The 25,267-nt window shown below is 41.8% G+C and overlaps 1 protein-coding gene across 1 annotated transcript in view; it reads left to right on the plus strand.

Annotated features, from left to right (window-relative positions):
• Positions 1 to 374: 374 nt before the first annotated feature.
• snrnp200 (small nuclear ribonucleoprotein 200 (U5)) overlaps positions 375 to 25,267 on the plus strand; it is a 55,803-nt gene continuing 30,910 nt past the window's right edge. Inside the window, exons 1-23 of the mRNA XM_034169804.1 lie at positions 375 to 648; positions 3,887 to 4,050; positions 5,178 to 5,349; positions 5,450 to 5,642; positions 5,797 to 5,852; positions 8,328 to 8,426; positions 8,532 to 8,684; positions 8,778 to 8,877; positions 8,972 to 9,108; positions 9,198 to 9,278; positions 9,441 to 9,614; positions 9,731 to 9,868; positions 9,961 to 10,116; positions 14,015 to 14,185; positions 14,270 to 14,463; positions 15,726 to 15,849; positions 20,150 to 20,299; positions 20,411 to 20,653; positions 22,173 to 22,361; positions 22,470 to 22,667; positions 22,784 to 22,936; positions 23,017 to 23,097; positions 23,234 to 23,317. Coding sequence (XP_034025695.1) covers positions 604 to 648; positions 3,887 to 4,050; positions 5,178 to 5,349; positions 5,450 to 5,642; positions 5,797 to 5,852; positions 8,328 to 8,426; positions 8,532 to 8,684; positions 8,778 to 8,877; positions 8,972 to 9,108; positions 9,198 to 9,278; positions 9,441 to 9,614; positions 9,731 to 9,868; positions 9,961 to 10,116; positions 14,015 to 14,185; positions 14,270 to 14,463; positions 15,726 to 15,849; positions 20,150 to 20,299; positions 20,411 to 20,653; positions 22,173 to 22,361; positions 22,470 to 22,667; positions 22,784 to 22,936; positions 23,017 to 23,097; positions 23,234 to 23,317 — 3,255 coding nt within the window. The 5' untranslated portion in view covers positions 375 to 603. The remainder of the gene's footprint in view (positions 649 to 3,886; positions 4,051 to 5,177; positions 5,350 to 5,449; positions 5,643 to 5,796; positions 5,853 to 8,327; positions 8,427 to 8,531; positions 8,685 to 8,777; positions 8,878 to 8,971; positions 9,109 to 9,197; positions 9,279 to 9,440; positions 9,615 to 9,730; positions 9,869 to 9,960; positions 10,117 to 14,014; positions 14,186 to 14,269; positions 14,464 to 15,725; positions 15,850 to 20,149; positions 20,300 to 20,410; positions 20,654 to 22,172; positions 22,362 to 22,469; positions 22,668 to 22,783; positions 22,937 to 23,016; positions 23,098 to 23,233; positions 23,318 to 25,267) is intronic.

The following is a 25,267-nucleotide window of genomic DNA, read 5'->3' on the forward strand; positions in this document are numbered from 1 at the left end:
GCCTCCAGCTCATAAACAAACCACAACACATATTCACTTTCCACCGCACTATCACTTTTTCTTTACATTTTCACTTTGTTTGCATGTAATTTGCCCAAAATCTCAGAGATAGGGCTGTGTTTCTGTCCCTGGAAGTACAGAATTTACATCATATTTTAACCCTTTAGCGCCTGCCCTCAAACGAGCTGCGCTGCTCTTGTGTTGAACCTGAGCAAAAATGGGGAAGCCAGAGCGTTTTTATTGTTCAATTATTGAAACTTGATTAAATTTATATTTTATTAGCATAATGTCTGCGTGAAAGAGAAAGTATGATCAATGTCACCATTAGGGGGCGCAAGACGATTCTGTTGTGACCTCTGACACGGAAAGGAAACAGCGCGGCGGTCGCTTGATGTGCGTTCGCCACATGCTAACAGCTGGTGGAACGTTTTGGAAACGTATTTTCTCCTGCCACGTTTTTATGATTCTATGCAGCACTGGAATCACCTTGTTGATGGTCTCCGCATCCACGTAAACGGATAAAGTGAAGCTCGGCGGCTTTTTTCAGTCCACGCTTGAGTTAAAGTTCGCTGTTAGCTTCCAGCTAAGTAGAAAAGCGTCACCATGGCGGATGTTACTGCTCGCAGCCTGCAGTATGAATACAAAGCGGTGAGTTTCAGCTCAAAATCACCACTCTAAACACATACGCATCTTATTGTAATCCTGCTTTCAGCAAGTACGCAGGCTGATAATTTGCAAGCTTATGAATGTGTGACGCATTGAGAATCCTAGCCAGGATTTAGCTTTAATTCAACGTACCTTTCCCAACTCTTTTTCTTCCATTTTCAAGTCATGTCATTTTAGGCATAATTGTTAGATATATATGTATTTAATATGAGTTATTTTTATTTGGGCAGTTGCAGGTCCCTAACTTTAAGCTAGTTATTCTTAATTAAGAAAATAAGCATGTCACCTCAGTCCAGGTGAAATCATCCCATTTAAGTAACACAGTATTTCAATACTGATATGTTCATGTAATAAATTATTTCTACACGGTTCTTACTCAAGTTTTGTAAGTGAGATGATGTTTTAAGGTAGGGAAATGTACAACCCCAATTCCAGTGAAGTTGGGACGTTGTGTAAAATGTCTGTAAAACCAGAATACAATGATTTGCAAATCCTCTTCAACCTATATTCAAGTGAATACACCACAATGACAAGATATTTAATGTTCAAACTGCTAAACTTTATTGTTCTTGTGCAAATATTTACTCATTTTGAAATGGATGCCTGCAACACGTTTCAAAAAACATCACCTTCCCTTCTAACAACACTCAATAAGCGTTTGGGAACTGAGGGCACTAATTGTGAGTGTCATGATCGTGTATAAAAGGAGCATCACCAAAAGGCTCAGCCGTTCACAAGCAAAGATGGGGCAAGGATCACCTCTTTGTGAACAACTGTGTGAAAAAAATAGTCCAACAGTTTAAGAACAATGTTTCTCAACATTCAATTGCAAGGAATTTAGGGATTCCATCATCTACAGTCCATAATGTAATCAGAAGATTCAGAGAATCTGGAGAACTTTCTACACGTAAGCAGCAAGGCTGAAAACCAACATTGAATGCCCATGACCTTTGATCCCTTAGGCGGCACTGCATTAAAAACGGACATCATTGTGTAAAGGATCTTACGGCGTGGGCTCAGAAACACTTCAGAAACCATTGTTAGTTAACACAGTTCGTCACTACATCTACAACTGCAAGTTAAAACTCTACCATGCAAAGCGAAAGCCATACATCAACATCTAGAAATGCCACCGCCTTCTCTGGGCCTGAGCTCATTTGACATGGACAGACGCAAAGTGGAAAAGTGTGCCGTGGTCTGAGTTTGGATTGCGCAAAGTTCAAAAGCCAGCATCTGTGATGGTACAATCAATGCTGAAAGGCACATCCAGGTTTTGTCTTTGTAATATCTTGTCTTTGTGGTGTATTCAATTAAATATAGGTTGAAGAGGATTTTCAAATCATTGTATTCTGTTTTTATTTACATTTTACACAACGTCCCAAATTCATTGTAATTGAGGTTGTAGTTGTGAGGTATAAAGCCCATTGATGGGAGAAGCAGGGCGCACTGCCCAGTTCTATACATCACACTGGCAGGTCCCTAACTTTAAACCAAACATTCTTAATTATTTAAGAAAATAAGCGCAAATTTATTTAAGGAAATAAGCGTGGACTGGGGTGACTTTACCTGGACTGGGGTGACGTCACCTGGGGTGAGTTTGCAGTGGGGTGACTTCACTCGCTACCTGGTACGTAGCGTGTCTCTCATTGGTCAATATAGGTGATCATGAGTCTGCGTACTTGTGCATGTATTTGCTGTTGATACCTAGGTTCCTAAACTACATTAAGCACAACCCATAGCAATGAACCCTAACCATAAGAAGGCTGCGCTATTTATAAATAGATTTTGTAATTATTAATGCGGCTACATACGAATAGTCACTTCCTTTTTATTTATTTTTCTCAAATCAAGAGAGTGCTTCACCAGGCTTTACATTGTCCACAATTCTTCATATTTACTTGAGGTTATAATACATTATAACCTCTGTTGTAACACAGAATTTTCAAAAATCAGGTGCAGATGCTGCACAGGGGGGCGAACCTTGGCAGCATCTAGACCCATCCACCAGTATCCTCATTTTTAGGTCCCACATGTGTCCGGGTCCTTAAAATGAGGATATTGTAGGATGGGTCTGGATGCTACCTAGGTTATTGACAGTGTCAGTAGACAGGACTATTACAAGTCAAGTCCATTACAGATTTGCACAGAATGTAAGCAGTAGTTATAGAATGTCAACAAAACATAGCTGTGAAACAAAGTAGGTATTTGTATGTGACCATAGCTGTCCATTAAATTATTTGACCAGCCAATTAAGCCCATTTGTTTAAATGGTAGTGAGATTTGAGATAGAACCTTGATGTGATTTGGGATAGAACCTTGATGTGCATCCTCAGAATATATGTGCACATAGGCAGCATATTGAATATGGAAGGCACAGTAAGATCCATGTCACGTGAGCTCAGGTGTTACCTCACCTGCAAAAAGAAAGCTATATTGGCTATTGAGGATGAGTACCACATTGTTATAGAGTGTGACACTACTGGACAATTGGTCTTCACTGGCATAGTTGCCACTGCAAATAAATTTGTAAACCTCAGTCAACATACACTTTTATTTTCTAATAAATTCTGAGGGCAAGATGGCTCATATATTTGGCAACCTGTCGCCACACACTCACATAAAGTATTAATGACATTGCTGGGTGTTTACATTTTGCTGTTGTTCATTACATACGTACATTCAGCAGTGAATTTTGTGCAGAAATGCTCTGTATGTATGTGATTTCCTGATGTGTACATCAGTGAATAGTATCTCTATAAAACATAGATTGGGGCCTTGATGAAATTATGATATATTTGTAATGTCTATACCTAGATTTCCAATGAGTTCTTAATAGCCATTTTCTTTAACTTTAATTCTATTTTATCTTTATGTTGTGATTACTTATGTAGTATGTGTTTTGTAGAATTTGTAGTACTTTGTTATGGTGTTGATAGCCCTTGCAAGTGGAATGTTAAAGACAATAAAGACTGTCATATTCTGATTCATACATACATACCTGGTTAATTGATTCTATTTCAGTTAATTGTCTGTGTCACACTATATGTAAGCACATACTAAGGAATTATTTGTGATAATCGTGCACAGACGCAATGGGAAAGGAGCCATTGAATTGAGTGGAGTGACAGGCATTCTTTTTGTTGTTGTTGACAGTTTTTCTCATGGCACCAGCTTTGTGAACATTTGCTGACATATTACATTCTGTCTGTTGGTATTGCAGAACTCAAACTTGGTGCTGCAAGCTGATCGCTCTTTGATCGACCGCACACGAAGAGATGAACCCACAGGAGAGGTGCTGTCCCTGGTGGGGAAGTTGGAAGGGACCAAAATGGGAGACAAAGCTCAGAGGACCAAACCCCAGAAGCTTGAAGAACGACGGGACAAGTGAGTGCTCCCAAGTGACATTGACAACATTATCTGCGGAATTAATTCAAGGCTTTTAGGTTGATGATTGCTTAACATTCAGCTGAGCCAAAACCAAATAGTTTAGGTTCATGTTCACATGGTAAATTAATCTGTGGCCTAATCTGTGAGTGCAATGGTAAGAATATTTCATGAGGTGAAAGATGAAATGCTCTGTTCAACGAGGTGCACGTATGAAAAAACATTCATTATTTGTTTTGTATAACACCTAAAATACATCCTTCTCATTTGATATTTTATTAATTTATAAACAAGAGGAAAGTGATTTTGGTATGTGTCACTGGTCCTTTGACGTCAAGAGGTTCCAAACAGTCCAACACGAACTTTAAATAGTCCAGTCCAATCCAAAATTGTTCTCAGTCAACTTGGAAAAAGAGTGAGATAGTTTAAAAATAACCATGACGATGTAGTCTGTACCTGATGCCATGCAAAAACAAACCCCGGCATGTATGTTTTTAAGGTAAGCTGTGTTATTGCTAGTGCGTGCCTGCTGTGGTCACGGCGTGCAGTAGCACAAAACGTATAGAACCAAAATTACACGCTAAATAGAACACAATGGCAAATGGTACAAATAATCCATATCATGTAACATATAAACCACCAATCAAATGACAAGCGTCTATTTAGGTGTTATATAAGACCTAATGATGGACAAACAAACCCTAATGAAACAAACCGCAACACATGTCTACTTTCCACTGCATCTTTTTTTTTTTTTGTTGTTGTTTTGCATTTTCACTTTGTTTGCATGTAATTTGCCCAAAATCTCAAAGATAGGGCTGTGTTTCTGTCCCTGGAAATACAGAAGTTACATCGTATTTTAATCCTCTGGTGTCTGCCCTCAAACGAGACTGTGCTGCCCAATAACGGCTCTCCTGTGTTGAACCTGAGCAAGAAGCGTTTTTATTGTTCAATTATTGAAGCTTTATTACATTTATATTTTATTAGCATTTGATATCATTTTCACTGTGACAAAAAATTGAGGACATGAGACAGAAGGATTTCTCATATCCAGCAGTTACTTTAAATCTAGTGGCTGCTGGTCATTATTTATTTATTTTTTCTCTTTTGTGTTTTTGTCTGTCCAGGAGAAGAAAGCGAGATGAGGACAGACACGATATCAACAAAATGAAAGGTTTTACACTTCTGTCTGAAGGCATTGATGATATGGTGGGCATCGTGTACAAACCAAAAACCAAAGAAACCAGAGAAACCTATGAAGTGCTGCTCAGCTTCATTCATGCAGCTTTGGGAGATCAGGTCAGAGAACTCTTAAACTGTGTTGTTTGTTCACCCCCAGAAAGCCAGCTTGTGCTTTCTGGAGCGCATATGAATTCTTCTTTTCAATTTCTTTGTGCAGCCACGTGATATTCTGTGTGGAGCAGCTGATGAAGTTTTGGCAGTGCTGAAAAATGATAAAATAAGAGATAAGGAACGGCGACGAGAAGTAGAGCAGCTTCTTGGACCCAGTGAAGACACGCGCTACCATGTCCTGGTCAATCTGGGAAAGAAAATCACTGACTATGGCGGGGATAAAGATTTACAGAATATGGGTATGTATATCAGTCTTTACTGCGATTATGATTTTCAGAATTCAAAAATGTAGTTTTTGTTAGATATTTTCAAAACACTTGTTTGAATTTAGCAGCCTCCTTGTTTTCTGCCAAGATGTTTTGATTTTTTTTTTCCCCCTCCTCCCCTCCACAGATGACAATATCGATGAAACGTACGGTGTGAATGTTCAGTTTGAATCTGATGAAGAGGTGAGAGATTTAGCTTCAGAATTAGAACCAGAAGTTCATTGTTCAAGAAAATTTGTTGGTCATTTGTACAGAGCAGCATGATTAAACTGAGCAATTCGATTTTTAGCACAAAGCAGTTGTGTTAATGTTACAATACATACATTAATGATTACTGTGGGGTACTTAATTAGTTGGACCACATGTGGGACAATTTTTGTAATTTTGCCGCTGTACACCACAACAAGATGTTCAGCTTTAATTGAAGGGGTTAACAAAAAAATTGCATTAAAGATATAGGAATTACAGCAATTTTTACCTAAGGCCAAAATATGGGTATTAGGAAGACTTTGCATGCGTCTGTCTGCCTGCCTGCCTGTCTGCACTCAGCATAAGACTGGCCTTATTGCTAGGGTCTTCAAATTCACAGAGAACATTCTTGGGACACAGAGCTTGGACAAGTTCAAAGATGGCTAACCATGACCGATTCTAAGGGGTGAAAAGGTCACATTTTTTCTACGCACTCTTTGTTTGATTACATGTTCATACAGCTGAGGGTATTTTAGCATTGTGTTACGAGGTCTCTTAGAAAAGTATCGGACCTTTTTATTTTTTGCAAAAACCTGATGGATTTGAATCACGTGTGCTTGCATGAGCCAACCTTGAACCTTCGTGCGCATGCGTGAACTTTTTACGCCTGTCGATTGCGTCATTTCCTGGTAGCAGCCTTTCTGTGGGACATGTGTTGTGTGCTCGGCGGATTTTCATTTCAAGGAAAAAGACGGAACAACTGGAGCAGCGCCGCATCAAATTTTGCCAGAAACTGGGCGACAGCCAGGTGGAAACCATTCGGATGATTCAGACGGCTTTTGGTGACAATGCTGTGGGCATCACACAGATTAAGGAGCGGTACAAACGGTTTAAAGATGTCCGCACAACGGTGGAGAGCGAGCCGCTCTCCGGTCGGCCATCAACATGCTGAAATGACCAGATCATTTCCAAAGTGAACGCTGTGGTGATGCGGGACCATCATGTGACTATCCGAAAATTGCGGAAGAGGTGGACATCAGCACTTTTTCGGCACATTCCACTGTGACAGAAGATTTGGCCATGAAAAGAGTGCTGACAGCGGAGCAAAAGCACCTTCGTGTTGAAGTCTCACAGGAAATGCTGTGACATGCCCACCTTCCACAATTTCTCGGATAGTCACACGACTGAAAAGTCACCGAAAGCCGTCTGAATCATCCGAATGGTTTCCACCTGGCTGTCGCCCAGTTTCTGGCAAAATTTGATGCGGCGCTGCTCCAGTCGGTCCGTCTTTTTCCTTGAAATGAAAATCCGCCGAGCGCACTGCACAATCCTCACACAAAGGCTGCTTAACCAGCAAATGGCGCAATCGACAGGCGTGAAAAAGTTCACTCATGCGCACGAAGGTTCAAGGTTGGCTCATGCAAGCACGTGATTGAAATCCATCAGGTTTTTGCAAAAAAATAAAAAGATCCGATACTTTTCTAACAGACCTCATATATTTATACTTTGTCCCTTCATTATCAGAGTGGTCAGATAAGGTTTGACAGCATGCACTGATCCTGTTTTTTTTTTTTTTTTTTTTTTTTTTTTTTTTGCTGCATCCCCCACACAACACAACCACCTTAGTTCCTGGATGGCAGCCACTCAGGCAGACAACCAGTTCATCAGCACATACTGACGACAGCCATATTTCTGCCACAGCCAGCTGAAATGTGGGCTACCTACCCCTTGGTCTTCTCCAGTGGTAGGGGTCCTCAACAGTGGGGCACTTGCATGCTGGATCATGCTCAGAGAAACGTGCCGCATGGCCAAAATGTCTGTTTCATGAGTAGGTGTCTCCGGTTCGCTCATTACTCTGTTTCAAATTGAGCAGGTTAAAAAGTCTGGAGCTGATTCCAAGTGTCGAATTCTCATTTACTCACTCTTCATTGTAACTTACAATATGAGGTTGAAAGAAGTGTTGATGCAAGTGAAGAAGCTGTCAGTCTATCAGCAGAAACAATAGTGCTGGGCATATCAACAATTTGGTGAGTTCTTAAAATAAAAAGGAATGCACTGATAAGCTAAGCAACACCAAAAGGCCTGAAAGACAATGGAAGACAACTGAAGTAGATGATGGCCCAGAACACTATGGAGCTAGTAGACATGTCATGGTCAAAGTCTACTCATCAGTTGTATCCTGATTGTTTCATTTCAGCTCCATTGTTGTGGTGAATATAGGCAAATTACAAAAATTGTCACTATCCAAACACTTAAATACTCAACTGTAAGTATATTTGTACATAGTGTAGTTTGGTAGCATAATAACTGCATTGCATTATAGTTTTGGGGGTTCGTGGTATTACTGAGTTTTGTCTCCTCTGAATTGAAGCGGTCCGTTTTTGAACTGTTCAAACACTTTCCACGCGTGACTGCCATAAAACCACCTTATGTGACTGTGACACTGCTTTTCTTTTGATTGTGGGGAAGGAGGGGGATGAAGATCAGTTTGGGGAGGTACGAGAGGAACACTCAGATGAAGAGAGCGAAGGAGTTGAGGCAGACGTGGGCTCCACTCTTTCTGCCAATGTAAGTGCAGGATTTGAATAAACCTTAAATTATCTGCCACATTTACAGACCTTTTTTATTGCCTTGCATTACGCCAAAAAATGTAATGAATTACTGTCTGTTTAGCTTGGGGCCACGGGTGACGTAATGACTGTGAAGAAAAAGGACCTCCATCCTCGAGATATTGATGCCTTTTGGCTCCAACGTCAGCTCAGCCGTTTCTATGACGATGCAATTGTCTCCCAGAAGAAGGCAGACGAGGTCTTAGAAATCCTCAAGGTGCGGTCATCCTGTCTATTTTGTACTTTGTGCTTGGTGGAGATTAACATGTATTCTTCAGATGAGATGAATGCTTGTATGTGTATCCCATAGACTGCGAGCGATGACAGGGAATGTGAGAACCAGCTGGTGTTATTGTTGGGGTTCAACACCTTTGACTTCATTAAAATTCTTCGGCAGCATCGGCGCATGAGTAAGTCGGTGTTTTAGGAAGAACACAAATTCAGATAATTGTCTTCTGTTTAAAGTTAATTCTATAATTTTTTTTAATCACATCTGTCACACAGTTCAATATTGCACCATGCTGGCGAGCGCCCAGAGTGAGGCAGAAAAAGAACGCATCATAGGAAAGATGGAGTCTGATCAGGAACTTTCAAAGATTCTTTACCAGCTGCAGGAGACTGAGAAGGAGGATATAATTCGAGTAAGATTTGTCTGTGGAATTATGCAGACATTAAAATGATCACTGCTCATTAAAGTGATTTGTCACATGTTTATTCTTTGTGTCCTCAGGAGGAGCGTTCGCGCAGAGAGAGAGTGAGGAAGTCTCGTGTGGACAACGACTTGGAATCAATGGACATTGACCATGGAGAGGTCAGTTGAAAATGTTAATATATTCCTTGTAGACTATGCTAGCAGTGGTGCTTTGCATTAATGCCTAATCTGAGGCAGCTATATTTTCTTACTCAGATAGTCCCAATGCCAGAATTGGAGCTGAATTGCTGTCCTTGATTATCTGTCCTTTTCGTCTTACAGTCAATGGCTCCCCGACAGTTGCTTGACCTTGAAGATCTGGCTTTCACCCAGGGAAGCCATTTCATGGCTAACAAGCGGTGCCAGCTGCCTGATGGTTCTTTCCGTAAGCAGCGCAAAGGCTATGAAGAAGTCCATGTGCCTGCTCTTAAACCCAAACCCTTTGGTGAAGATGAGGTTTGTTGGTGTTATGTTTCATTATTAAAGGTTTGCAGTGAAGAAGGAATGCAGCACTGAGACTAGAGGTTTTCATTTGATAAACAGACAGTTGATAGGCATGCGTGTGTCATCAGGTGCTTGTATCTATTGACAAGCTGCCCAAGTATGCCCAGGCGGGTTTTGAGGGATTCAAAACCTTAAACCGCATACAGAGCAAACTGTTTAAAACAACCATGGATACAGATGAGAACCTGCTGGTGTGCGCGCCTACGGTAAGAAAAATTTAGTTGAAACGAAAAATGTCAGATTTGTTTTTCACCCTGTTATTTTCACCAATATTTATCATTCCTATCTGTACATGCAGGGAGCTGGTAAGACTAATGTTGCCCTGATGGCAATGCTGAGGGAAATTGGAAAGCACATAAACCTGGATGGAACCATTAATGTGGACGACTTCAAAATCATCTACATTGCACCCATGCGCTCTCTCGTACAGGAGATGGTGGGCAGCTTCAGCAAGGTGAGTGTTCTCTGTGCCCTTCAGAGTTCCACAACATACAGCAGGGTTTCCCCAAGAATTTTTTTCAGACTCTCTGGTATTCACTGAAAACTCAAATCACGAGGTGCATGGAACGTAATTTGCTCATAAACGCAAAAGCACTTAACTGTGACACCTATGAACTTTCGGTGGGGGGGGGGGGTACATCACAAACACAGAGACAACAATTGATTGCTGCAATAAAAAGTGCATTTAACCTATTTTAGTGCCTCATTTAAAGTGTCGTTGCTGTGATTTGTTTTGTTGTTGTTTTAGAATAGAATGGGCTATTGACTGTCCGTGTGTGTCTAGTGGGGTGGTCTTTTGATAATCCGAAGTAAAATGAAAGCATTTGGGGGTGTTACTGAGCTCTTGAACAAACTGTTGGGCCGAAATGATGTTCATGGCACAACAATATCTGACAACACTCGGGGCCCCCTCACACATAGTGTGAAGTTTGGACGAAGTGCACACTTAGTGCGCATGACGCAGGAATTGTGTGCAAACCGTCTAATGTTGTCCCTGCCTCCAACGCCTCATACACCTTTTGCTACAACTATTTGTGCACACAAGCGCCTGAAAGACAGTGTGCACTGTGCAAACACATCGCAACCTCTCGTGGCAGGTGCCAGCCAAATTCCAGGTGACACGCACGAACATCTAACACCGCTCGCATGGCACTTAGAAAATGTGTGGCCAGTCGCACTCTTGACATGATAACAGAGTGCAGACGATCACTTTCGTACTCGCAGAGAAATTTGTCTAAGTCCCACACAAGTGTGGCTTCGGTGTGTGCGCTGAGATGACAGGAGGTGTCCTCCCACTGAAGCGGCTGTGGAAATCTGTGGAGCTGGACATTCCAGCTGGACACCATGTTCTGTGTTTGGACAGACATGAACAAACAACTCCCCACTGTGATGCGCGTGTCTGTTTGCTGTTATCAAGTGGACATAAATAAAAACATATACCACTGAGGCGACGTGCTGCAGTGAGTGCGCACGGCGTGCACATGGACAGGCTGCTCCCAGGTTGAAACGGACCGTCAGATCAGAACACGCAGCAGGCGACCTAACTGTCACATCACTCACGTGAGCTCTGTTCCACGTGACGTGGTGTCCTGCAACACATCATCTACAAGACGCGTGTGCGGCTGGTAGGAGACACGCCAGCAGATTTGATCATGAATGAGACAAGTGAACTGCTTCTCATTGATGTCATTTCATGACTGTATGTCTTTGACCATGGGTCATCTACAGAGGAACAGACCGGATCATATTAGTATCGCTCGCTTGATAAATGCTGAGTTTTTATATGGTGTTTGATTTAATTTTTTTTTTTTTTTTTGTAATACTTCCATGTCCTTCCTGATATGAGGCAGATTCCTGCAGCTTTTAAATAACAGCTCCGTAGCTCAGTGGTAAAGTCTGTGACTGGGAATCAAAGCTTTTGGATGGCACGGGTTCGCGTCCAGTGGGTCGTATGTTTTGTTTTGTTGTTGTTGTTTTCCCTCCCCTTCCATATAAGCGGCGCTATGTGGTCCCACAGGTACCGGCTGGTTTTATTTATTTTTTTTAAATTTCCTCCACATAAGCGGAGCGATGTGCTGCACCTGGCACTGTGTTTCTGCTCGAAAGACACCGGCGTGTGCACGAACTCTTGCACCGGGTTCATGCATGCCTGCCCATCGGTGCGATGTTTCATGGTGCGCTAACTTTAAACTGTTTCGCCGTTTTCGTCCAAACGCCATCCAAACTTCGCACTGTGTGTGAAGGGGCCCTCATAGAATTGTGGGTTTTTGGAGATGTTGAACATTAAATCTCAATCACATGAAAATTACAAAGGATAGATCAAAAACTTGATTTGCACAGAATGGCATCTTTAATAATTATCTCAGTCAAGATTGTTTTCATGTACAGATCTGCTCCTTCAAAGTTAAAACCCGAAGAAAAACTTGATGTATCTATTTTACACAGTTTGACATAACGCCGGGCAGCAAAAAACATCTATACAAATGACGCATATTATAATTAGGGTTTCCTCAGTGTTATGTCTTCATCTAAAAATTGGGTTAAAAGCGAGTTACTTCTGAAAGAAACGTGATTACAGAACTTCTGATTAATGTGGAGCAGTACGGGGTGGGGCTGTCATTTGAACAACCTCAGTGCTGGAGGTCTGATCAGAGTGCTGCGTATGAACCAAAACAATTATCTATTTCAAAATTAATGAATAATTGCCTTGTTTTTCATTATTTTGTCTGTCTTTTTTTTTGGCAGAAGGGGTTTGGGTGGAGGGGTGCTAAACTCTGGCCTGGAGGGCTGCCTCGTTTATAATACATGGAGAAACTTTGACTTGGTGCGCTCACGTTCATGTCACTTCCAGTGAAGTGATGAATCTGAAGGCGAGTTTTTGTACTTCCACGACTGGCCATTTGGTGAAAATGCGCTTGGGCTGTATGCTGTTCAGTTATACTCTCACATGCACTACTAGCTTAGCTTATGGCAAGCTAAATGTGGATGCTCTCGTTTTGGCCAAACAACTATACAGTTTTAGTTTATTCTGTGTTAGTACGCACCTGCGGCCGACGTGCTTGATGAATTCCTGTGCAAAAGTAGTTCCCAGCAATCCTGTATTTGCATTGACTGTGCTTTTCCATGGGGAAGAAAAACAAGGAGTATATTTTACACAAGAACTTTTGTATCTCATGTATTTTTACACCTAAATGATCGTAAGTCAATACTCAACTCATCCAGCAGCATCTTCTCATGTCAGCAAATTCAACGCTGGGTCAGGGGCGAGCTATCCCACAGTGCCAAAATAACAGATGTCGCTCCAACAAGAGCACCACCCTGAGCAGGGTGCTGTTCTGTTGAGATCAGCTGGTTTGGTTTTGTCACTAGCTTGCCTCTATCAGCTGGCTAACATCTATCATTGCCTGGAATGAAATGTGATTTATGCACCAGGCTGACCTGAAATGAATCACTGTACATTAAACTGACTTTATTGACCTTTGAAAAGTGACCAAATTACATTTATTTATACTGAGTTCATGACCAAAAAAAAAGGCCACCAGGGGGCGCTTGGGCACTGCCTGACCTTGAGAATTTACTGTTTCGCAGTTGTGAATCTCACACCATTTTGTAGTCCATGACTCACGGGAGAGGTCAGTTTCAGCAGAGTTCCAGTTTAGGGCACAATGTAAACAAACCTCGTGAAGTATGGACAACAAGGCAACATCAGGGCACAGCAGAAGTTCATCACAGGTGCTACACCTCCTCTAGATAACCCTCTCAACATGGGAGAACGTGTTATCATAATCGCCCGTGAACTCACTGGATCAATGCCGTCCACATCCTCTGTAGCCATTGTTTACATGCGCTGTGAGACATCAGAACTCTGCTGGCACCGCGGTGAATTCTGGGAAGCACAGGCGGCCACCGGGGGGATTATGGGAAATGTTAAAGTACTGAATAGTTTATAATCTTCAGTTTATTTTTATTATGCAAACTATCCAATATGCAAAAGAGAGCTTATAAATATGAATGGTGCGTGGCCTGAAAATAGAAGATTTCAGTTAACATTTATGCACTTTAGAGGGGAAACTAGTATTAGGTTGACATTAGAATGTGTCATCTTCTGACTGCTTGTAACAAATCCTGGTCACTTTTATTATTATTATTTGTGTGTTGAAGTCTCCTTTGAAGAAAACACAATTTGCTCTGTTCTTATTATGATGACAACCAGTTAAGCTGCACCCCCCCATCCCCCCAAAAAGTACATGTGGGCAGATGAGCAATGTTTAATGTCAAATCTGCTCGTTATAAAATGGAAATGATCTGACGTGAGATGGGTAGTGATTTTTTTTTTTTTTTTTTTACCCCAGCGTTTGTCAAGTTACGGCATCACAGTATCGGAGCTGACAGGAGATCACCAGCTCTGTAAAGAGGAGATCAACGCCACTCAAATTATTGTATGCACCCCGGAAAAATGGGATATTATCACACGCAAAGGTGGAGAGCGCACGTACACCCAGCTAGTGCGGCTCATTATTGTTGTAAGTGTTGTGCACGTGTTGGACTGTTTTTAAACAGTAGATGATGACAGAAACCCATCATTTCATAACAAATGCATTTTGCAGGATGAAATCCACTTGTTGCATGATGACCGGGGGCCTGTTTTGGAATCTCTGGTGGCGAGGACCATCCGCAATGTGGAGCTGACGCAGGAGGACGTCCGCCTGATCGGCCTCAGTGCCACGCTGCCCAATTATGAGGACGTGGCCACCTGCCTCCGCGTCGATCCTGCCAAGGGTCTCTTCTACTTTGACAACAGGTAGCAACATACTGTGCCATTTGATCACTGATCTTACCATCAGGGGTTATGCACCAAATTTTAAGAGACACCTTGAAAATACTATGAGAAGAAGAATGCATAAAAATTTAGTTATATGGTTCTTAATCTTACCAAACAAACATGTAGGTTGTGATACCAATTTTGGTTAAAGGCAAAGAAAACATAAAAATACAAATGTAAACCACATTAAGCAGTACAACTAAATTGAGGGGGATCAGGGTTAGAAAATAGTCATCAAAAACCCCCATAATGCATCCCTGGACATCAAAAATCCCACATTTTCTGGGCGGCCCCCAGACCCCCTGCCAACAAAGATCCACTTTCACGAAAGAACAATAACCCTACCCCCATTTCAGATTCTGGCTACAGGCCTGAGATTTTAATTGGTATTGAATGAAGTACAAGCTCTAGAAAAGTTGTAAAATGTTTTTATCCTGAAGTATTTAAAATGTGTAAGTTAAAGTCATTCTGTAATACGAGACCGTAGTCTCGTTTGAACCCTCCTTGATATTGTGGGATTTGACCACTTACGGGGACCTCCATTTAATATATACACAGCATACACAGGTAGGAGACGTTGTCGGTAAGTGTTAGCCTAAACAGCTAACCAGACTAGCTCCGTTCTCTCGCCTGCAAAACCACCTCGACACGTTTGAGCTTGTTAAAGCAGCAACTTAACGGTGCAACAAATGTCAACTTTCCCAGCACATTGTTACTTTGCATTTTTGCTTTGTTTGTGTGTAATTTGCTAAAAACCCCATTATAAATGCTGTGGTTTGTACCCCAGCAGTAGAGAAATTACATCATATTTTACCCCTTTAGTGCCCGCCCTCAAACAAGACTGCGCTGCCCTATATGATGCTGTATTAGAAAAGAGTGATTAGTGAGTGAAATATAATCTTGTCCAGCAGGAGAACAGTTTGCTGTTTTATTAGCCATCTCCACCTTGTTTTACCTTAAATCGTAGGACGCCGATTGCAGAAGGGTTTCTATAAAAAGGTAGATGGTGAACATCTTATAATTTGACCATGAAAAAAAATTGTCAGAATTTTTGTTGTTTTTTTGCTTTAATCCCTGTCATTTAAAATACATGTACAATTCTGCAGTGATGCAATTTTATTGTGTTCTGTTCAGTTTTTCTGAGTGTGTTTTTGGTCATTTTAGCTGTATTTGTACTTGTGAGCTGTTCTAGTAATGTTTGTATTTATTACTTGTTGATTTCACCTTTTCCACCTGTATAGCTTCCGTCCAGTGCCACTGGAGCAGACTTACGTTGGCATCACAGAAAAGAAGGCCATCAAGCGTTTCCAGATCATGAATGAGATCGTCTATGAAAAGATAATGGAGCACGCTGGGAAGAACCAGGTGAGTTCTGTCTGATTTGTGTGCACCAGCTGTGCATCTGTAAAGGCTGCTGGAGCTGCTGTGTCTCAGACTATGTCCTGTGGCTTTGTGGTGTCCATGACTTGTGACCCACGCAGGCACAGCTTTTGTGCCAATTTAGTTTTGCTAAATAAACTGATTATCTGTTTGTTAGTAAAATGTGTGACAATATAAATTTAATTTTAGGTGTTAAATGCATATTCTTGTGTAAGTGGTGTGAAATTTAGAGGCAGTTTCATAAGTATTTGGGCAGTGATAAAATTTTTGTGATTAGCTTTTTTTCTCCACCATGACTTGGTGGTGATCTTGTGTGCCATAATTTGAGTAAAGGCACCTCAGTCCTGACTTTGATGGAGTTATAAACAGCTAAAGTGCTACAGGAAAGTCATGCATTACGTTTTGATGAAGTAAACTGTTGTGACTGCAGGTGCCACATATTATACCTTGAACTCCAGTGAGCCCTAGTGTTATGTAGATCCAGCTGTACACTGTATGTTTTGTCTATAGGGCACCACAGTCTTATTTCAACCCTGCGTGATATCATGGGATTTGACCAGTTATGGGGACCGTCGCTCTGTTGTGCAATATATACACAGCAAAAGTTTACACGGAAAAATGGTGTACCGTTTTCTTTTCGGCTGCAATCACCAAAGCAGTCGCGAAAAGTTTTTGTTTTTGTTTTTTTTTGTTTTTTCCCTCAGTTCCCACTGGAGAACAGAGGATGAGACAGACTAGAGACGTTGTGTCTGTATTTCTTAGCCTACATAGCTAACCGCAGTAACTCCGTTCTCTCTCCTGTACAACCGCCTTGACATGTTTGTGCTCCAGGTCATAAACAAACTGCACAACATGTCCACTTTCCCACTGCATCGTCACTTTTTCTTTGCATTTTCACTTTGTTTGCATGTAATTTGCCCAAAAACCCATTGAAAATGTTGTGGTTTTTCCACAAAAAGTAGAGAAATTACATCATATTTTACCCCTTTAGCGCCTGCCATCAAATGAGACTGCGGTGCCCTAGTGTCCATCTAGTTTATTGCATGTTTCATAAAGGACTGCACTGCAAGCAAAAATAGTTATATCGGCAGGTATGAATGGGCAATACTGATATCCACAAAAATGCCAGTTTTCGGCGCTGATAATCAGCAAGAATGCCAGTCAGCAACTTTAGTGTTCTGTGAATCCACAACGCTGTGTAACGGCAGCTCAGAAAGTTTTGTGCACAGCTGAAAGCATCGTGTCTCCATCTGAGTGGAAAAAAAACTCCATCAAAATCCTTCATTAAATAATCCAGAGTTCCTGCTATGTCCATTGCTGCTGCTGTTGTATTCAGACATTACCAGTTTATTTTACAGTTAAAAGGCTTTGTGTTTCCAAAAAGCCCCAAGTTTGCTCAATGGAGAATAACATGGGAAAGACTGTATGAAGCGGGGGGGGGGGGGAGGAAAGGAAGAGGGGGTTGACTTATTTTAACATGAAAACAAAAGTAAACAGTTTTTATTGCAACTGTTTACAAACTTTACTGTTCACACAAATGATCACATCATTTGTGTAAACAGTGGACTTTAGCACTACATGCTTGTTAAGCAACAACTTAACGGTCGCAAACAGTCATCTTCAGCATACGGCCTTAGTGAAACAGGAAAGTGCTAGATATGTGTTTATTTTTTACTATAGCAAGTATTTGCTATGGTTAAATGTTGTTTTTGTTTTTTTTGTGAGTTTTAGTTATCTGTTTGAGTATGCATGACAACTGGTCTGAACTGGCTTTATTTGATCAGAAAGTCCAGCAAACAATGGAGTTATGTTCCATCAGGTACTGAACAACTGTGATGAAGACAAGGGGTGGGGTTTCCCCTCTGTCTATGCGAGCCAATAAGGTTAGGTGTCGCGGGAATAAAACCCACCCACCATCCGTCTACATTATAAAAACCACTTGAACAGCCATGTTCTGGGTCTCTCATAAGATGGGGCCTCTCTGTGGGCTGCATGTCTGGGGACCCGGGCCTGTTTTTCAGCATGACTTTCAATACATCCAAATTGAGGAATATATTGAGTTTGTTCTTTGTAAGGCACAGTATTAGAATAAGAACCGGGGAGGATTAACAAAAGTGGGGAAAACTGTGATTCAGAAACATTTTCATCCAGGTTTTATCTTTTACAGTGAAATCAGTCCAAGTTCAGCCCTAGTACAAATAAGGCAATTATTAAAGGGGTTATATTGTAAAAAAGAAAAAAAAAGCAATGTAATCACACTCAAGAATGTTGAAAGGGAAAAAAAATGTTAGGCCATGCCGCTCTTAAAATATGAATCGCTGCTTTCTGGTTTGTAACAGTTGGTAAATGGACTACATTTATATATTGTTTTTCCATCTGCATCAGAACCTCAAACTGCTTTACTACTGCGCCTCGCATTTATCCATTCACACACACACACACCAGTGTCAAGGTGATGCCACTCAAGGTGCTCACTACACACTGGAGCAATAGGGGATTAAGGACCTTGCCCATGGGCAATCCTGGGTTTTGAAATGAGGATCCTCTGGTCTGAAGCCCAACGCTTAATCAGTAGAGTCTAGACCATCACCCCCCCACCCCACCCCCCCAAAGTCCCTCTCACAGCACTGCTTGATTCGTTAGATGTCACAAGTTCTGCCTGTCCGTGCTGAAGGCTGCTGTCCCACAAGCTGACATAGAAGAAGGTAGCAGAGTGCAGACTGGAGCTGCGTCGGCTGTATTTATTTATTTGTTCATTTGTTCAAGTTCATAAAGTTATTTGTAGCTCCTTGCTCTTTTTGTGTGAAGGTTATGTTGAAAGCTTCTCTGACTTAAACATATGCTGCAAAACATTCTACAGAAAGTTTTGTGTTAAGAGTGTGTTATACTAAATTTTGACACCCTTTTGACATTTTTTTACTCCAGGCAAATATCTGTATCGGCCTCCAAACCTTGTCAATAATCAGTATCAGCCCTTAAAACGCTATCGGTCAACCACCAGTCTGCACCCACGTGCATCATTATTTAACCCAACTATTCAACTTACCTGTAGCTGGAACGTTGGGGCTAGCGACAGCCTCACAGCAGGTGGAATCCTCCTGCAGAACTCGGTATCCCATGCATTTTATAAGGGCTGTAAAAAATGAAAATAGCCTGGCATGGCTTCTTCCTGAAAGTCCTGACTAAGCTTCAAATTTACTGTGCAGAAGATAACTTTAGTCTCGTTTCCACCGAGCGGTCCGGATCAGTACAGTGCAGTATGGCTTGGCTTGCATTTTCACATCCAGCAGTACCCTTTTGTTTGGTAGGTGGAGCATGTGGACATCAACATACGCATCATCAAGAGTGCGTACACTGTGGTGCGGTCTCACCCCCTACGGAGTCCACACAGTGTAATTTAACATTTTTCAATTTGATTTAATTTTTGTCTTGTGTTCATCGCGTGCAGAATGCTGATGAGTCGACTGATGCCTGTGCTAAACATGGATGTGACTGAATGAGGCGTTACGACTCTTTTAGCTTTTTAAGATAAGTTCATTTTCTTTTTGTGGGACAAAGCGTCGGCGCTGTTTGGTTCAGGCTGAGAAATGCACCCGAAGCAGACAAACACAGAGGGACTTTAAAAACACTGCGTTTGTTCAGCCATGATCAGAAATTAAAGTATAAGGATGCTTTATGTTAAGTCATCAGGCTGTGAAACGACACAACAGGTAAGCTTAAGACTTTTTATTTACTCAGTGTGTGAATGGTTTTAATATTTGAAACAGTCTGAACTCTTCGCATGAGGACTGCAGCTTTCAATTTAGCTGCCGAGCTAGTTGATGCACAGCGGTGGGTTAGCGCCTCCCTTTTGTTACCGTTACATTATTTTGGGACCTTAGCCGAAGGGTGCAGAAAAAGTGGTACGGTACGGGTCAGTTATTTTGATACCCATTCCTAAATCTGGATGTGGAAACACACAAATGGCGTGTGGTACCGAGCTAGACCTCTCTGTGGAAGCGGGGCTTTTGAAACAGTGTCAGGTCCACTTTTACCTGTTTTTCTCAGTGCCCAGACACATCTCTCAGCCCCTGACATGCAGCAAAGCTGCTCCACACAATGCAAAGCTCCTTTTCCATATCCACTCCTGCAGTATGATGGAGGTCATTATTCCAGAAAGACAGAGCCATGGATCACAGAGGTTTTAGAGATTGCTTATTAATGGGGTCTTTGCCACTCTATACTGTACAAATGGCTTAATTGTGTAAACAGGTTTGGTGAACTTCTTGATGTTTGTGTCCAATAGGTGCTGGTGTTTGTGCACTCTCGGAAGGAGACAGGAAAAACTGCCAGAGCCATCAGGGACATGTGTTTGGAGAAGGACACTCTGGGCCTTTTTCTGAGAGAAGGGTCAGCTTCTACTGAAGTTTTGAGAACTGAGGCAGAGCAGTGCAAGGTGGGCTAATGTCATCAATGTGATACGAACTAGCACAGAGGAGCAAATCAAAATAGTCTTTGTACCTTGTACAGAATGTGGATAAGTTCATGTCTGAGCTCTCTTATTCAGAATCTGGAGCTGAAGGACCTGCTGCCTTATGGATTTGCTATCCACCATGCTGGTATGACCAGAGTGGACCGTACACTAGTGGAGGATTTGTTCGCTGATCGTCACATCCAGGTTCTGGTGTCCACGGCAACTCTGGCTTGGGGTGTCAATTTACCAGCACACACTGTCATCATCAAAGGTACCCAGGTGTACAGCCCCGAAAAAGGCAGGTGGACTGAACTTGGAGCCCTGGATGTTTTACAGGTCAGTCTGTACTGTCTGAAGGTGTAGTCTGCTGTTTGTGCTTCCAGTGATATCAGGGTTCCTGTGGGTAAAAAGCCTTAAAAGGCATTCAATTAACTAATCTAAAAATAAGGCCTTAATTGGTGATAAAATGTCTTAAGGTGCGTTTACACATAACCAAGACGCGTTACAAATGTCATTTTTCTGTCATTCGTGACACATTCCTGACATTCTTAATGTGACTTAACGCATCTGAATAGGTTTCTTAATAGTGCGTGTTGGTGCGTGATATTCTTGATATTCGTGGAGCATGTTTTTGCCTGTCAAAAAATCTTCCACGAATGTCACACACCATCCTCATTTCGTCTCACGTCGTGGAGGTCGCAACTGAGCATACTGATCCGTCTTGATGAGTATTGATCCTTAATAGAACGTGACAATGTTCGTAGTGGTTCCTGTGATGGTTCTTGGAGCCCAAACTGTCACGCGTTATTACAAAGTGACACGGAAACTGTCAAGTTTTGACACGACTTGTAACGCGGCGTCACATTTCACTGTGCGCCACGACGAATCAGCTTTCTGTCACGTGCGCACAATTAAACTTGGCTCCAAATGTCGTTCCACGTTTCCTGCTGAAGCTCCTCAGGACGCTCCTGCAGGAGTTCCACCTGCTGTTGTAACCGATGAGCGGGAGAACGAGTCTGAGCCAGAGGAGCGAGAGGAGACGCGCACAATTAAACCCTGCTGTACTGCATTCAGTTTGATTGCTGACACCAAATCGGCTAAAAGTCAAATTTCAGTGCTCTTCAACGCGCTCCTGCAGGTGTTCCACCTGCTGCATGCGCCTGATGTTTGGGAAAATGCACGAGACGAGCTGCATGAAGCCACACATCTGGCGCTGTCCACCTCCTCCTCTCTGCGCCACTCCATGGCACAGAGCCCAACTACGCATGCAGTCACAAAGTTCTTCTGGAAAAACTGGAGCGATCTGAATTCAGTTGGATGAATATGGGTGTGTGTGTGGAGACAATTCACCTCGTTCACAATGTGACAGAACTTAACGATGCGCTGTTACGCGCAATAGCACGCGATAGCACGCGATAGCACGTAACAACGCGGAACACTATTCTTGACCGTGCGTAATGGTTCCTGATAATTCTCCGGCAACGTGTGCCATTAATCGTAACGTGTGGTAACAGGTTGCAGCAGTTCCTGAGGACACCTGACGCCTCTGCCCCGAATCATCACATTCGTGATCAGCGGCCAATAATGTGTACTTTGTGGCATTCGTGACTTGTCGTCGTTATGTGTAAACGCAGCATGAATATCGTGTGTGTGTGTATATGTATATGTGTGTGTGTATGTATATATATATAAAAATTTAGTGAAAGCCCCTTGTAACTCGTCGTGTAGCTGATCATAGTTTAGCCTTGAACCATCATTTTTGGTAATTGTAAAAAGTCTTAAAGTCTTATCTATCTTGCCTTCAGCTCTAGCAACTGTGAATGTTGTGATAACAACATAAATGATGATCTTCCAGATGCTTGGTCGAGCCGGTCGTCCTCAGTATGACACTAAAGGGGAGGGAATCCTCATCACATCGCATGGGGAGCTGCAGTACTACCTGTCTCTGCTCAACCAGCAGCTGCCCATAGAGAGCCAGATGGTGGGGAAGCTGGCTGACATGCTTAATGCTGAGATCGTATTGGGCAATGTGCAGAATATAAAGGTTAGCAGCTGGAATCATCAACAAAATGTCAAGAAGAATAAAATATTGTCTTCCTTTAAAAAATTCTCATCACTTACTGATGTTTTTTTTCTTTTATCCTTCCTTCAGGATGCAGTGAACTGGCTTGGCTACACCTACTTGTATGTGCGCATGCTCCGCAACCCCACGCTGTATGGTGTGTCTCACGACGACCGCAGTTTGGATCCCCTGCTGGAAAGGCGCAGGATGGACCTTATTCACACTGCAGCCAATGTCCTGGACAAGAACAGTCTGATCAAATATGACAAAAGGAGTGGCAGTTTCCAGGTTTGTGTTTATATTTGTTGTGTTTAGAATTGATTATCTTGTTATACTATTGGCTTTAAATCCTTTGAGATGACCTTGACTTTATTGTTGGCTTGTTTTGGCTTCTCTCTGTGAAGGTCACAGATCTGGGACGCATTGCCAGTCACTTCTACATCACCCATGACTCAATCCAGACCTACAACCAGCTACTGAAGCCCACCCTCAGTGAGATTGAACTTTTCCGTGTCTTTTCACTCTCTTCAGAGTTTAGGAACATCACTGTTAGAGAGGTATGGTTGAGACTGAACATTCATAATTTATCCCACAACAGGGCTTAATCAAATGTGATAAAATGTGACCTGCCTTTTAGGAGGAGAAGCTGGAGCTTCAGAAGCTGCTGGAAAGAGTTCCTATTCCAGTGAAGGAAAGCATTGAGGAGCCTAGTGCTAAGGTAGCACATATTCCCCATGTGGAGTTAACAAATCAAGATTATAATCTGACAGACAAAAATGTGGCTAATTTCTACAAGTACTCTTGTTGTGTTCAGTCTCCTCACATCACTCTTACAAGAGTTTTTGTCATTCCAGATCAATGTGCTGCTGCAGGCATTCATATCTCAACTGAAACTGGAAGGCTTTGCTCTCATGGCTGACATGGTGTATGTTACACAGGTACAACAAGACTTTGGTTTCAAGAGTAGAATTAGTATAACCTATTATTAGTAGAAAATATTGGGTGCTGTGTTATGTTCAATAGCACCATTTTGACTGATACACCATTTAGTAGGTACTAAGTTTATCAGGGACTCAAACATTACACAGTATTTTATACAACAAGGAAGGATTTTTACAAGGAAAGGTGAAAATATTTTGTCCTACTTGATTAGACACTAAAAACAGATCTGCTTGAATTGACTTTTCAGGCTGTGTAATGATCTAAATTTAAGTATAGCCACAAGCTCACTGAAGTTTAGTCATGGCAGGAAAACATCTCACCACGCATCTAAGTAGTTTCATCAGTCTGGGATAATAGTGTTTCGGGAACATCCAGATACACTCCTCCATGGTGGGGGTCCTCCGTTGTTAGCTGAACAATGGAACCTGGTTTCCATGGAAGGTGCCAAAATCATTTTGATCCTCCTAGGATTATTAGGCTGATGCCCTTTTTGTGGGGGTATAAGTTTTTTTTTTTTTTTGGGGGGGGGGGGGGGGGGGGATGAATGAAAGGACAACATTTTAAGTTGTGGAAAGGTGATTTCTCAAACCTCGGCCACTTTTGAGGGAAAGTCTTTCATTTTTGACATGGGTGGCTTCCTTTACCCTGCTTTCAAAGCATCTATGTTCCTGGTCCAAAATGGGAACTTAGTCATCTTCAAAAGAATGTCCTTTGTCCTGAAGGTGAAGGGATACGCCTGAGTAGAATTACCCCAGAAGAGTTGCACCTCCTATGTTGGGCCATCTTTTAAGTGGTGAAATGTTTCCCAGTTAAAAAAGAAGTCCAGATGAAGCTTGTGATCTTTGCCTAGATGACTGAGAAACTACACAGCGTCAACATAGTGCTTGTTTTGTTGTTGTTGTTTTTGTTTGTTTGTTTGTCTTGTTGTGGCCATTGTATAATGTTTAATAGCCAACAACATTAACAGTTTCATACCGTTGGATGGTCGATGGTTAACCCACTATTAAAGATGAAAACCCACAATTCCAGATTTAAAAAAAAAAATGCAGATCTGTGTATGATTGGGAGATAATTTAATGCTGAAAAGTTTGGATAAAAACATACAAAAATGCTTAAATAATATTAGAACTAATATGTACAGTTTAACTACTTTTATTTCTTCTTTGATTGCATTTACATTTGGCTACTTTGTAATCAGTCGTCAAATAAATACATTGGAAACAAAATGAGCAGTGTATCTTCATAGCAAGTACAGGTCTGATTACACAAATTGTTTAAGGATCAGGCACATAACTGCAGTGGTCTCAATTGTGTGCCGTGAAGGGAGCGTTCCTCATTACAGCCACAAACGGCACCAGCTAATGCCATTAATGATCTCCTCCTCTCCACTCAAAATGCACGGAAGTCAGCTGGTAGAATCTTCAATTAACAATGATAGTGCACCTCTCTGATGTTTATGGCATATGGTTGGAGACCTCAGTGTTGTAAAAGTTGGCCTTGCTGGTCAGAAAAAAAGATGGGCAGGCCTTAAGCAGCTTGGTTTTTGTAAATATTGATATTATGAAAAGTTTTAAATCTGAGTGAGGCAATTTCAAGAGAACGAAAGTCAGTTTGTGGCACTGCTGATCTAAGATTATCAGTTGAGTTTATGGTATTACTGATTTTCTGAATTTGTCCATCAACGTTTACTTGAAATCACTGCTCCTGTTAGGATTTTTATTGCATCAGTCTAATTATTTTCTACAGAGCAAACTAGGCCCATAAGGTCACAAACTAATGGAGCTAAAATTTCTAATTTCCACCCACAATTTCCACAGGAAGTGGAAATCAGTTCAAAACAAAGTTGTGCATACGGGATCCGTAAGACCTTTGTGCAAGCAAACTAGGCCCAATAGCACCACAAACTAAAGGAGTCAGACTTTTTTTTTTTTTTATTAATTCCATCC

Source organism: Thalassophryne amazonica, chromosome 5, assembly GCF_902500255.1.
Source record: "Thalassophryne amazonica chromosome 5, fThaAma1.1, whole genome shotgun sequence".
Taxonomy (NCBI): domain Eukaryota; kingdom Metazoa; phylum Chordata; class Actinopteri; order Batrachoidiformes; family Batrachoididae; genus Thalassophryne; species Thalassophryne amazonica.